This window comes from Podarcis tiliguerta (assembly GCF_965153285.1).
Source record: "Podarcis tiliguerta genome assembly, chromosome: 10".
Lineage (NCBI taxonomy): Eukaryota > Metazoa > Chordata > Lepidosauria > Squamata > Lacertidae > Podarcis > Podarcis tiliguerta.
Genome location: NC_139543.1, coordinates 62,659,369 through 62,671,994, shown reverse-complemented (window position 1 = coordinate 62,671,994; position 12,626 = coordinate 62,659,369). Strand labels below are relative to the sequence as shown.

The following is a 12,626-nucleotide window of genomic DNA, read 5'->3' as shown; positions in this document are numbered from 1 at the left end:
TGGTGGAGTCTCCTTCTTTGGAGGTCTTTAAGCAGAGGCTTGACAACTATATGTCAGGAGTGCTCTGATGGTGTTTCCTGCTTGGCAGGGGGTTGGACTCGATGGCCCTTGTGGTCTCTTCCAACTCTATGATTCTATGATTCTATGAAAATGTGGCTCGGGGGGGGGGGTATTGGGTTGTTGTTTTTATTTTGATTATATATTTTGTGGTTTTTATGTTGATCTTTTCTGTGAACCACCCTGAGACCTCCGGGTGTAGGGCGGTATAATAAAATAATAATAATAATAATAATAATAATAATAATAATAATAATTATTATTATTATTATTATTATTATTATTATTATTATTATTATTATTTTCCCTCACAACAACCCTGCGGGGTAGGTTAGGCTGAGAGACTGTGACTGGTCCAAGGCCACCCCATGAGCTTTATGGCCGAGTGGGAATTCAAGCCCTGGTCTCCCAGCTCCGAGCCCAACACTCTAACCACTAGGCTACACAGGGTCCCATAGCATTTCCATCAAGAAAATTCCCTACATGAAGATGCTATCATCCATGTTGGTTGGGGCAGGGGGAAGATGTATAGTATTAGCTACCTGGCTCTCTCCCCTCCCCTCCCAAGGATGGTTATACTGGTGGGAAAAGCCCAAGCAGACATCAATAATAATAATCATCATAATCTTATTTATTATTTATGCCCTCGGCCTCCCTTTTTGGGGTTATTCTTCCTCTTAGGCCAGACAGCCCACTCCAGTTTTAGGGTGGTGCAAGCGGTTGCCCCGCACAGGGCTAATAATAATAATAATGCAACCTATATTTATTTATGTAGGTATCTACTCCAAGTGGGGGGGGGGCACCAATTTTGTCCTTGCTCAGTGTGCCATATTACCATCCTCACTATAAAGGAGGTCACACAAGTACCCTTGATGCAAAATTCATAAGAAAACACATCAACTCAACTCAAGAAACAAGATTAAGAAACAAGATTAAGGGTACATATTGATATAGGAATGTATTAGATAAAATGTAAAGAAATATACAATAATAAGAGTACGTTCATTTGTAAAAAAGGAATATACAATGAGATTGATAGGAAGTCCGTAGTGTTGGTACAAATATTATTTTGAAATGGCTTTCTGTCTTTGTTTTTTCTTTGTTCTTTCTTTAGGTACATAAATTTGGTATATAAACTTTGTATACATGTTGGAAATTATATTATAATATGCCCTGTAATGTAATATGATAATATATACATTGGACCATAAAGAAGGCTGATCGCCGAAGAATTGACGCTTTTGAATTATGCTGCTGGAGGAAATTCTTGAGAGTCCCATGGACTGCAAGAAGATCAAATGCATCCATTCTTAAGGAAATCAGCCCTGAGTGCTCACTGGAAGGACAGATCGTGAAGCTGAGGCTCCAATACTTTGGCCACCTCATGAGAAGAGAAGACTCACTGGAAAAGACCCTGATGTTGGGAAAGATGGAGGGCACAAGGAGAAGGGGATGACAGAGGACGAGATGGTTAGACAGTGTTCTCGAAGCTACCAACATGAGTTTGACCAAACTGTGGGAGGCAGTGGAAGACAGGAGTGCCTGGCGTGCTCTGGTCCATGGGGTCACGAAGAGTCGGACACGACTGAACGACTAAACAACAACAACAAATATATACATATGTGACATAAGAACATTAATAAATTTTTTAAAGGGGAAAAAAAAGAAATAAAGAAATAAAAACAAGAAAACACATCAAGGGTTTTCATTGCCTCGGCATACCAGCAGAGGTCACTACACACCCATTTAAACCTATTGCCTTACCACTGGAGTTTTGCAACCTCTCTAGTCCTGAATTATAGGGGAAGGATCAGGTGTAGCTCAGTGATAGGGTCGCAGCTTTGCATGCAGAGACTTCCAGAGTCAATTCCTGACCTCTCCAGGGAGGGCCAAAATCATGGAGAATTTCTTCTGCCAGTCAGTGTAGATGGACCAAGCATCTTATTCCGATGTTCCTATGAGCCTTGAGATACGTGCTGCAGGAGGATGGCTGGCAGAAAAAACGACTTCTACAGATTTATACCAAGCCGCTTTCGATGTCAGCCTAATTCTCTCCCTTTCACCACTCCCAAGTTGCATTCCTTTTACATCACCCACGTGCATCTAGCGCCATCGGTGATGACTTTCCTATGGAATTCTCTGATAGGAACAGGACTTTTAGAAGATCTGTGGCAGCAATTTCATCACGAAGCACAAAAAAACCATAAGTAGCCATCCATGTTGATTCACTAGAGAAAGAGAGAGAGAGAGAGAACGTTCAAAAGCCACAATAGGGCAAAATGTTGGCACCAATGAATACGTCACAAAAAGGTGAGCAAGGTTTTGAGATATCTGGGGCAATTCTTCTGGCAGGACATCAAACAAGAAACCAGGGAAGGGAGAAGGAGGGGGAAAGCTAGAGATGGATACAAAGGATTTTTTTTATTAAATGCTAATGGTGCATTCTGGACCAAAACTTCCTTGACAGTGTCCTGGCAGGTGTCGTCTGCAAGAAGATGAACCGAGAAACAGGGGAGAAGGGTTCTTTTGCAGAAACACTCTGAACTGCGATCAAACCTTAGGAACAAAGGATGCTGCCTTGGACCGATCCAGACCATTAGTCCACTCAGTTCAGGACCACCTGTCGGCATGCGGAGGGTCGCAAGGCCAGCTGGCTAGCCCCAGCTGAGTCATTTCCTTCCAGCCGTCCCGCTGTGAAGACCCACTGGCCTCTGCTCCGACGTAAATCAGCGACCTGGGCTTCAAAGCCAGGGCACACTATCAGCAGATTGAGCTGCGCACACAGAATAGGCGTGAGGCTTGTGAATGCATACTACAACTACAGATTTATTAATCATAAATCAGGACAAAGAAACGCGTCGTCTCTCTCTATGTCTTCTCAGAGGGACAGGAAAAACAAAAGCTATACACACAATGTTAAAGCTATGGTTTTCCCAGTAGTGATGTATGGAAGTGAGAGCTGGACCATGAATAAGGCTGATCGCCGAAGAATTGATGCTTTTGAATTATGGTGCTGGAGGAGACTCTTGAGCACCATGGACTGCAAGAAGATCAAACCTATCCATTCCGAAGGAAATCAGCCCTGAGTGCTCACTGGAAGGACAGATCCTGAAGCTGAGGCTCCGATACTTTGGCCACCTCATGAGAAGAGAAGACTCCCTGGAAAAGACCCTGATGTTGGGCAAGATGGAGGGCACAAGGAGAAGGGGACGACAGAGGATGAGATGGTTGGACAGTGTTCTTGAAGCTACCAACATGAGTCTGACCAAACTGCGGGAGGCAGTGGAAGACAGGCCTGCCTGGCGTGCTCTGGTCCATGGGGTCACGAAGAGTCGGACATGACTAAATGACTAAACAACAACATACACACAATGGAAGTTCTCAGCATACTGTGCTGGAATGTAAACAGACATGTGACATGCAACAGTTCCACACCTCTGCTCCTTAAGGTGGAATAGAAATCTCAACACCACCTACATTGACTGGCAGTGGCTCTCAGGATTCCAGGCTGGGTCCATTCCAAGCTCTACCTGGAGACACTGGGAAATGATCCTGGGACCTTCTGTCTGCAGGTGCATTCAGGTCCTATTTAATGATGCTGAAGGGTGAGACTATATGTGTCCATGTGGGCAAGGGATATTGGATATACTATACAATTGGCATCATGGGAAAAGTTATGGAGGGAAGATTTAAAATTCACAGCATGTTGTACGCTGAAAGCACGGGACGCGGGTGGCGCTGTGGGTTAAACCACAGAGCCTAGAACTTGCCGGTCAGAAGGTCGGCGGTTCAAATCCCCGCGACGGGGTGAGCTCCCGTTGCTTGGTCCCTGCTCCTGCCAACCTAGCAGTTCAAAAGCACGGCAAAGTACAAGTAGATAAATAGGTACCGCTCCAGCGGGAAGGTAAATGGTGTTTCCGTGCGCTGCTCTGGTTCGCCAGAAGCGGCTTAGTCATGCTGGCCACATGACCTGGAAGCTGTACGCCGGCTCCCTCGGCCAATAAAGCGAGATGAGCGTCGCAACCCCAGAGTCGGTCACGACTGGACCTAATGTTCAGGGGTCCCTTTACCTTTATCTGTACGCTGAAAGAGAAGTATAGGAAAACGATGTATCGCTGGTACCTAACTCCTACTAAACTAGCTAAAATGTATAGAACCGCTACAGATACATGTTGGAAGTATAAAGAGAAAGAAGGCACATTTTGCCACATGTGGTGGAGATGTAAAAAAGCAAAGGTATATTGGGAAATGATTTATAATGAGTTGGAAAAAATGTTTAAAATTACTTTTGTAAAAAACAACAACACCTGCAGCTTTCTTACTAGGAATATTAGGTCCAGAAATACCTAAGGATCAGAAGAGACTATTTATGTATGCTACAACAGCTGTGTGGATGCTACTTGCCCAAAGATGGAATGAGGACAATCTACCTACAAAAGAAGGATGGCAGGTAAAGATGATGGACTATGCCAAATTGGCGAAAATGACTGGGAAAATCAGAGATTAAGAGGACAATAAATTTGACAAAGAATGGCGAATTTTAAAAAAGACTTAAAAGAACACTTTAAACAATTGAAAACATGGGCAGGATTTTGAAAACACTTGCAATGAAGAGAGAACGATGATAAAAATTGAGTTTTCGGAAAATATGGAGAATATGACAACGATGCAGTTTGAAAAGAATATCTGGGGAAACCAAGGAGGGAAGTTTGGAGATTCTGAGAATCCTATTTGTAAAATGATTATGATTTATGTATGATGATAAATGCTAAAAGTGAAAATGAATTTTAAAAAAAGAAAAGAATATATGTGTCCATGAGCCCTTTGATAGCTTGTGCAGGAACAAGTCAGCGGGCAGAACAGGGTCCTTCAGTCCCTGCTAGCTTCAAAATATGCCCCTTATCCAATGTGTGCTGGTACGTCACAAGGTCATTTTTGATAGGGGAACCAATGTCCCCACTGTGGAAGGACGTGTGGATCCAGAATTGGCCTCCACAGTCACTTATGGACTCATTGTTAAAACCGTGTTTATGGAAGACAAGGAGGAGGAGGAGGAGGAGGAGGAGATGCGTCTACACATGAGTTTAAGCATGGACAATAAGTTTGCATAGAAGAAGAAGAAGAAGAAGAAGAAGAAGAAGAAGAAGAAGAAGAGGAGGAGGAGGAGGAGTTTGGATTTGATATCCCGCCTTTCACTCCCCTTCAGGAGTCTCAAAGCGGCTAACAATCTCCTTTTCCCTTCCTCCCCCACAACAAACACTCTGTGAGGTGAGTGGGGCTGAGAGACTTCAAAGAAGTGTGACTGGCCCAAGGTCACCCAGCAGCTGCATGTGGAGGAGTGGAGACACGAACCCGGTTCCCCAGATTACGTGACTACCGCTCTTAACCACTACACCACACTGGCCCTCTCTAGGATGAGGGTCCTGGTCCTGTTCTGTTCAAACTTATAGCTGAATTCTCAGCTGAGCCCGAGAACACGGCCAGAGTTTTACTGCACTGCAAACACTGTTCAGCAGGCGGCACTGTTGTTATGATGATGATCAGTTTCTGGATTGTTTTGTGGGAGCAAAAGAGGGTTCCACTTTATTCTTGCTATTAAATCATGGTTGGTGTGAACCTCACAGCTTCATGGAGCCTACAAAAAGAGGATGGGCAAAACAGTCTTCTTCACAGAGGGCTGCTGCTTCGAGAGAGAGAAGCGGAGAGAGGCAGATACTCGTTGACTAAGGTGAGTTCTTTGTACTCTGAAGGGCTAAGAATCTGGCATCCATAAGGACCAACTGCAAAAATTCTCAAGGCAGAATTAGTTCCTGAATGTTATTTCATGCATTCGCTGAGATCTCCAGAGGAGTTTATAGAATGACTCCAGAGGCAAGGTGCCAGTCCTGAAATTGCATATATTCTATAACATTTCACGTCTCTTGCATTTTCTAACTTTACTAGAACTTCCCTTTCTGCCAGACTTTCTGTTGCAGTCCATTCTGTCAAAACCTTTTCTTTCCTTCCTCGAGATTTTCTCATTGCACTTTGTTTACCATTGTAGTGCAACCTTTCTGTCTATTTCTCCCATTCTTTCTTGCCCTTTTCCCTAGCTTTATTTATTTGTTTTCATTCATTCATTCAAATTCACACCCGAGTCAGTTAGAAAGAGCTTTAGGAAAAGTTCTGTCAGAGAAATACAGTAATGCATCACTTTACTTGTGTGTACCTTGTCTAGCATTTCACGATCTGTTTGCCGCTTGTAAAATGCAAAAACTAAAGACATAATGAGAATGAATGACTGCAGATATGAATGAGATAGATGCGGCGGGAAAAGCATTTTTCATGATAAAGGTCTGTAAGCATTGCCAGTGCTTTTTCTGGGGGGACGCATACCCCTAAACATTTTGCAAATCTAAGTTTGGCCTCATTGAGGGGCAGTATTTCAATATAAGTAGGAAAATGGAGAGTACCCCTAAACATTTTTTTAGAGGGGAAAAAAGCACTGAGCATTGCTATTTATTTGTTATGGTCTATAACCTGCCTTTCCAAAACTACTCAAACACACACACAACAGAGAGAGAATTCAAGGTGTCTTAATGGTTCGTTGGAATTAGCTACTTTCCAGATGACAATTAAGTAAGACTGGGAAAGTTTTGAAAACTTATGAGCACCAGACCAGTATAGTGAAAAGAGTATAATATATAACAGACTCCGGTTCAAATCTTTGCTTAGCTGTGAACTCATAGAATGTCTGCCAGTTGTTGTTGTTGTTTTTTTAAAAAAACCCTTTTTTGCAATGTTAACAAACAAAGGTAAGGGAGGGGAAGGGAGGAAAAAGAATGGAATGCAATAAAATAAAATAAAAACAAAGACATCATGTATAAATAATACTAACTGTAACAAAAACAAAACAAAAACAAGCTTTTGCCAGATTGACCTATAGCACAGAATCATTGTGAGAATACCATGGTGTATACCCAGATTCTCCCTGTACATGGCTCTGAGTTCCTTGGTTAAAGATCAGAACCCAGAGGAACCCAGGAAGCTGCCTTCTACCAAGTCAGATCATTGGTCCATCTGGGTCAGTATTGTTTGCTCTGGCTGGCAGCATCTCTGCAGAGTTTCACGGAGGTAGTCTTTCCCAGCCTTAACTGGAGATGCCAGGGATTGACTGACAGAGCCGATGACCCACCACTGAGCCGCGACTCTTCTCCTTTGCAAAATGCGGTAAGATGAAGAGGCTTGTCACTAACTCGCCTTCTGTCTTCTCGCCTTTCCTCACTCCGCCGACCCTTACGAATCAGGACTGTGACATGATCAGGCTTTTGCTTTTGTCGTTCCTGCTGGCAGTCATCGGTCAGAATGGGACTTGGGGAAAACCTGTTCACGGGGACATCAGGTCCATCCTGCAGGTTGATTTTTCAGGTATGGCTTTCATCTTATTTATCCACCTGTCTGTTCTGCCTACCTTGTCTCTCCGCTGGTTCTTTTATTCCCGGGTTGTGGTTGTTCTAGAATCATAGAATCATAGAATCATAGAGTTGGAAGAGACCACAAGGGCCATCGAGTCCAACCCCCTGCCAAGCAGGAAACACCATCAGAGCACTCCTGACATATGGTTGTCAAGCCTCTGCTTAAAGACCTCCAAAGAAGGAGACTCCACCACACTCCTTGGCAGCAAATTCCACTGTCGAACAGCTCTTACTGTCAGGAAATTCTTCCTAATGTTTAGGTGTTTCTATTCTCTCGACCATCTAACTCAGGCACCCCCAACCTGTGGCCTTTCAGATGTTTTGGCCTACAACTCCCATGATCCCTACAACTCCCATGATCCCTTGCTAACAGGACCAGTGGTCAGGGGTGATGGGAATTGTAGTCCAAAAATCTGGAGGGCCGAGGTTTGGGGGTGCCTGATCTAACCCTAACCCTAAGGGCATAGCAGCTTCTAGACAAAAGTCAGCTTATTCTGATCTCTTGCCAGTTCAGGTCATGGCAAGCTGGTCACGCGCTGGGCAGCCATCTTAAATGTGGGACTAGGATGCGGGTGGCGCTGTGGGTTAAACCACAGAGCCTAGGACTTGAAGATCAGAAGGTCGGCGGTTCGAATCCCCGCAACGGGGTGAGCTCCTGTTGCTCAGTCCCAGCTCCTGCCAACCTAGCAGTTCGAAAGCACGTCAAAGTGCAAGTAGATAAATAGGTACCGCTCCGGCGGGAAGGCAAACAACATTTCTGTGCGCTGCTCTGGTTTTCCAGAAGCGGCTTAGTCATGCTGGCCACATGGCCCGGAAGCTGTATGCCGGCTCCCTTGGCCAATAAAGCGAGATGAGCACCGCAACCCCAGAGTCAGTCACGACTGGACCTAATGGTTAGGGGTCCCCTTTACCTTTACTTTTAGAGATGAGTGGGTTTGCCCAAATTGGAATCCATTCTCTCCTTCCGGAACATTCCCCAGCTATTAGCTCCTATGGTCAGTGGTGCAGCATGTAGTGTGCCCCCTGATAGGCTCCCTCATCGAGGCCAGAGCTGTGGGGAGACAAGCTGCGCCTGGGCCTTTGGGACTGGGCCAGTAGTGGTGCCTCCTTCTCCTCATGCCTGGCAAAGGGACACCCATGTCCACCCCATCCCTGGTCTGTCCAAGAGGGGGGAGGGGAGGGCACCAGCGCTGCCCACCCAGGAGGGAGGAAGAGGAAGGCAGGAAAGCACTGCCAGAGCCACATGAGTTGCCCAGGGTGCTGCACTGCAGAGACAGGATCCGACACAACAGCGCTCCTGGCTTCACAATTCTGTGATCCCAGGTTGCGGCTAGTTTGCAAGGAGAGACTCCCTTCATTAGACGCTGACTGGTGAAGGGACTGACTGCTGCCCAGTCCACCAGGGAGCACAACACTTGCCCCAGCCCGGGTGCCAGCAACCCACGCTATGCCCCAAGTCACCTGTGCTTGGCCAACTGTTTTGCCTAACAAGGCTGGACCTTTTTGGCAAGCTAGACCACATAAGTGGATCCTCTGTTTGCAGTGGCGTAGCGTGGGGGGTGCAGGGGGGGCCGGCCGCACCGGGCGCAACATCTGGGGGGTGCGTGCTCGCACTCGCAGCTCTCTGCCCCTACCTGGCTCACTCTCTCTCTCTCACTGCAGTGCTGGCTGTGCGAACCCAATCCGAGCCGCCGGGTCGCCGCCCACTGTGGAGGGGAGGGTGCCAGGCGTGCGGTGCGGAGAGAGAGCGAGGGACTATCTGGGGGAGGGACAGTGCAGCGGGGGGGGGGGCGCAAATTACTTGCCTTGCCCCGGGTGCTGACAACCCACGCTACGCCACTGTTTGTCCAGATCTTACAACCATGGAATTACTAAACTGGGGTCATTCCACTCAACCACTAATACCACTACAGGCTAATTGTTCCCGAGTTTCCTCCTAGATGCAGCAGATCCAGCCAACGATTTCCAAGCCAAGAGGAATTCTTATCACGCTGCCCGAGGCCCTGAGGTTCTCAACCCGGCAGACCCGTCCAGTCTTTGCTACCTCATCCAAGAGAGCGATACGGAGAGCCAGATCTCTTGCAGGCTCCGCTTCACCAGGAGCAAATTCAATTTCAACCCTTTCGGACTGCGATTCGGGAAACGGCAGGGGGGTGTCTTGGATGCCAATACCAGGGGACTGGGCACCCAGAGCAGCAGCAGCAGCAAAATGCTGCAGTCCCTGCTGAAACCCAAACTGGACAGGATGATAGAGCTGTGTGGGGAGATGTGGGGAGAAGATTGTTAAGCTTTGCAAGGCAAATCCATTCCTGGGGCCAGGCATTTGTAGCACAGATATCAATAACTGGGTTCGGGAAACGATTTCAGGCACCCACAAAGAGCCCTTAAAAAAACACAAAACAAAAAAACACACTGTTGAAACCAACAAATCAGGCAAACTACAAATTCTGGCCCTAAGAATAATCCAGAATATATTCAGCCCTGGCTGAGGTTATTAAACATCCCCCGCTTTCAAAAATGTATATGCTTCTGCTTCGGTGCCTCTTCTCATAAAAGGAACAATTTTTTTTTTGTCAGGTAAAAAGACTTAGAAGTCCTTCTAATTACATGCCATGTGTCTTTTCTTTATGAAGGAGGCTATTGTCCTGCTTTTAAAATAGACCAAAACCTTCCAGAGTATGTGTTGTTTTTCCTGAAGGGGATGCTCTGCTTGGGTGGCTATTTATACACCACCAAAAAAGGAGAGAGAAAATGCATCACCACAGCTATGCACAAAATCTGAATGAGTTAAATTATAGGTTAATTTATATATAATTTATATGTGCAAAATTAGAAGGGGGGGGGAATTAATGTGATTTAAATAGAAATACAATTCTTCTCACTTAAGTGAGAAGTTACACAGGTGAGGTTACACAGGTAACATTTCCTAGTATAGTAAGAAGTCCTGAATTTCTATTCAAAGAAGTCGTTGATGGACAACTGTCTTCTCTAAAGCAGGACAAATGGCGACCCTTCATTCTATACCTTTATGCCTCCTTTTTGATTTAAAAAATGAGGTGCCAGTCCCCATGCCTTGATAGAAGTGCCACAGGCGCAGAAAGAGGTGCCATTACAACGTACCAGTGAGTAGCGTCACAAAAAAGGACGGCAGAGAAAAATGGCATTTGTTAAGCATTGGTGAATTATTTATTTCATAAAATTTATGTAGCGTTCAATTGCAGAACCAAAGTGAAAACCCCTCCCTAAGGCCTTGTCTCAGGCCTGGTAGTAAAACTCAAGAAGTTTGGAGAGCAGAGTCCAGCCCCACCATTTACCATGTAAACCCAAGAAGACTGCATTTGAATTTACTTGTATTCACTGTATTTTTTGTAACTTAGGCTTAGTTCTCACTGAGGTGAAAAACCTTTGTCCGGGCTGCACAATGTCAGACCACTTGTGGAAGCTTATGTGTCAAAACTTCCTCATAACAAAAACAGTTCCTCCTGTAAGAAAATGAGAACGTCGGGGGGAAAGTTAAGCTGGACCCCTTTTGTGATAACAAATATTCAGTGTGGAGGCCATTATTTTGGGAGGAGAAAGATTCAAACTGTATTGCCATTGTTGTTGTTGAGTCATTTAGTCATGTCCGACTCTTCGTGACCCCATGGACCCGTAGTCAAGACTTAAATTTACCCTCAGTGGGAACTAGGCCTCAGCACAACCAATGTTCAAGTTTGCCGTCTCGTCAACAATGCTTTTTTGTGTGCTATTAACATGGCACAAAAGCTGCACGTTTGTTTTCTGACAATAAAATGTGTATCTGTGTCAAAATATGGGTGTGAAAATGGCCAGTGTTGTGACTTAATTTTCATCTACAATGAGGCAAAGTGGGAATACTGGTTTCACCATGATGTACACTTGCTTCCCTCAGACTTTTGCCCTCCTTCCAGGAGCATAAAAGGATGCTTTAGCAAATCAGACCATGGGCCCATCTGGTTCAGTCATGTCCACATTGTATACAGAATGAGGTCCAACACCCTGCAATGCAGGAATCAAAACTCTGGCTGGCTCTCCCAAGGTTTCGGGCATCTCCCTATCTGGAGATGTGCTGAACCTGGGCACTTTTGCATGCAAAACATGCTCTACTATTGAGCCACAGCCTCTTTCCCAGTTTGTAAATACAACTGTATCCCACCCCACCTGCCAATTCTGTTTTATCTATCCAGGAGTTTTGTCACTGGCTAATAAAGTATTTGTGAATCCCTTTTATCTGCAGTGAACAAGGCAGAAATTCACCATTGTTGAGGTTCGGACAGGCCTTTTCAAAACAGGGTCCGAGAGAGGATTTATAGATCCTGGAGGAAATGACTCAGATTGTACTTCTTAACATGCACTGGCTGTCAAGTTTTCCTCTCTGCTTCATATGCTACTGGATCTTAGTGAAATAAGATTCATCTTTGAGACAATTTACAAAGCACCAACTCATAAAAATAGGTCACTGCATAACGGAACCATCAGATTAGCACAGGATTATAAAATACAAAGCAAATGACCATCACTGAATCAAATTAGTTCTCTAAAAACTCATGAGAAACACATGTTTTCAGCAGGAAGTGAAACAGCAGAATTGTAGGTGCCGATTTGCTATCAATGGGGTAAGTGTTCTGAAATACTGGTGCCCAGAGTTCACATGGAAACTAAACAAATGAGTAGGGCTTCTCCAGAAGATCAGTGATCTGGCCAGTGCCTTAAGAGATAATATGGTCCTTCACTTTTTAAACTTACTCCTCTTCCTGACTTAAGCTAGTCCTAGGCCAGGCATCCCCAAACTCGACCCTCCAGCGGTTTTGGGACTACAATTCCCATCATCCCTAGCTAACAGGACCCGTGGTCAGGGATGTTCCAAAACAGCTGGAGGGCCGAGTTTGGGGGTGCCTGGCCTAGGGTGTTTAGGGCTTTGTACGGTGTGGGTTTTATGGGGTGTTAGAGGGGAGAGCCGCCTCTGCTGGGGGACACATTGTGTTCCTTTGGGGGCAGTTTGTCCACCTTTGGTCCCCACCCTGAACTCAGTTCTCACCTGTGGTTCCTAGAAACTGGCCGGCTAAACCAAGTGAGAGTAGCCAGCAGGCCTCAAAC

The 12,626-nt window shown here is 45.5% G+C and overlaps 1 protein-coding gene across 1 annotated transcript; it reads left to right on the top strand.

Moving 5' to 3' along the window:
- The first annotated feature begins 7,221 nt into the window (after positions 1 to 7,221).
- Positions 7,222 to 10,305, top strand: LOC310659234 (uncharacterized protein). The gene is made up of 2 exons (XM_083402490.1): positions 7,222 to 7,464; positions 9,452 to 10,305. The coding sequence occupies exons 1-2, from the start codon at positions 7,272 to 7,274 to the stop codon at positions 9,796 to 9,798; spliced, it is 540 nt and encodes a 179-aa protein (XP_083258616.1). The 5' UTR covers positions 7,222 to 7,271; the 3' UTR covers positions 9,799 to 10,305.
- Positions 10,306 to 12,626: the final 2,321 nt, after the last annotated feature.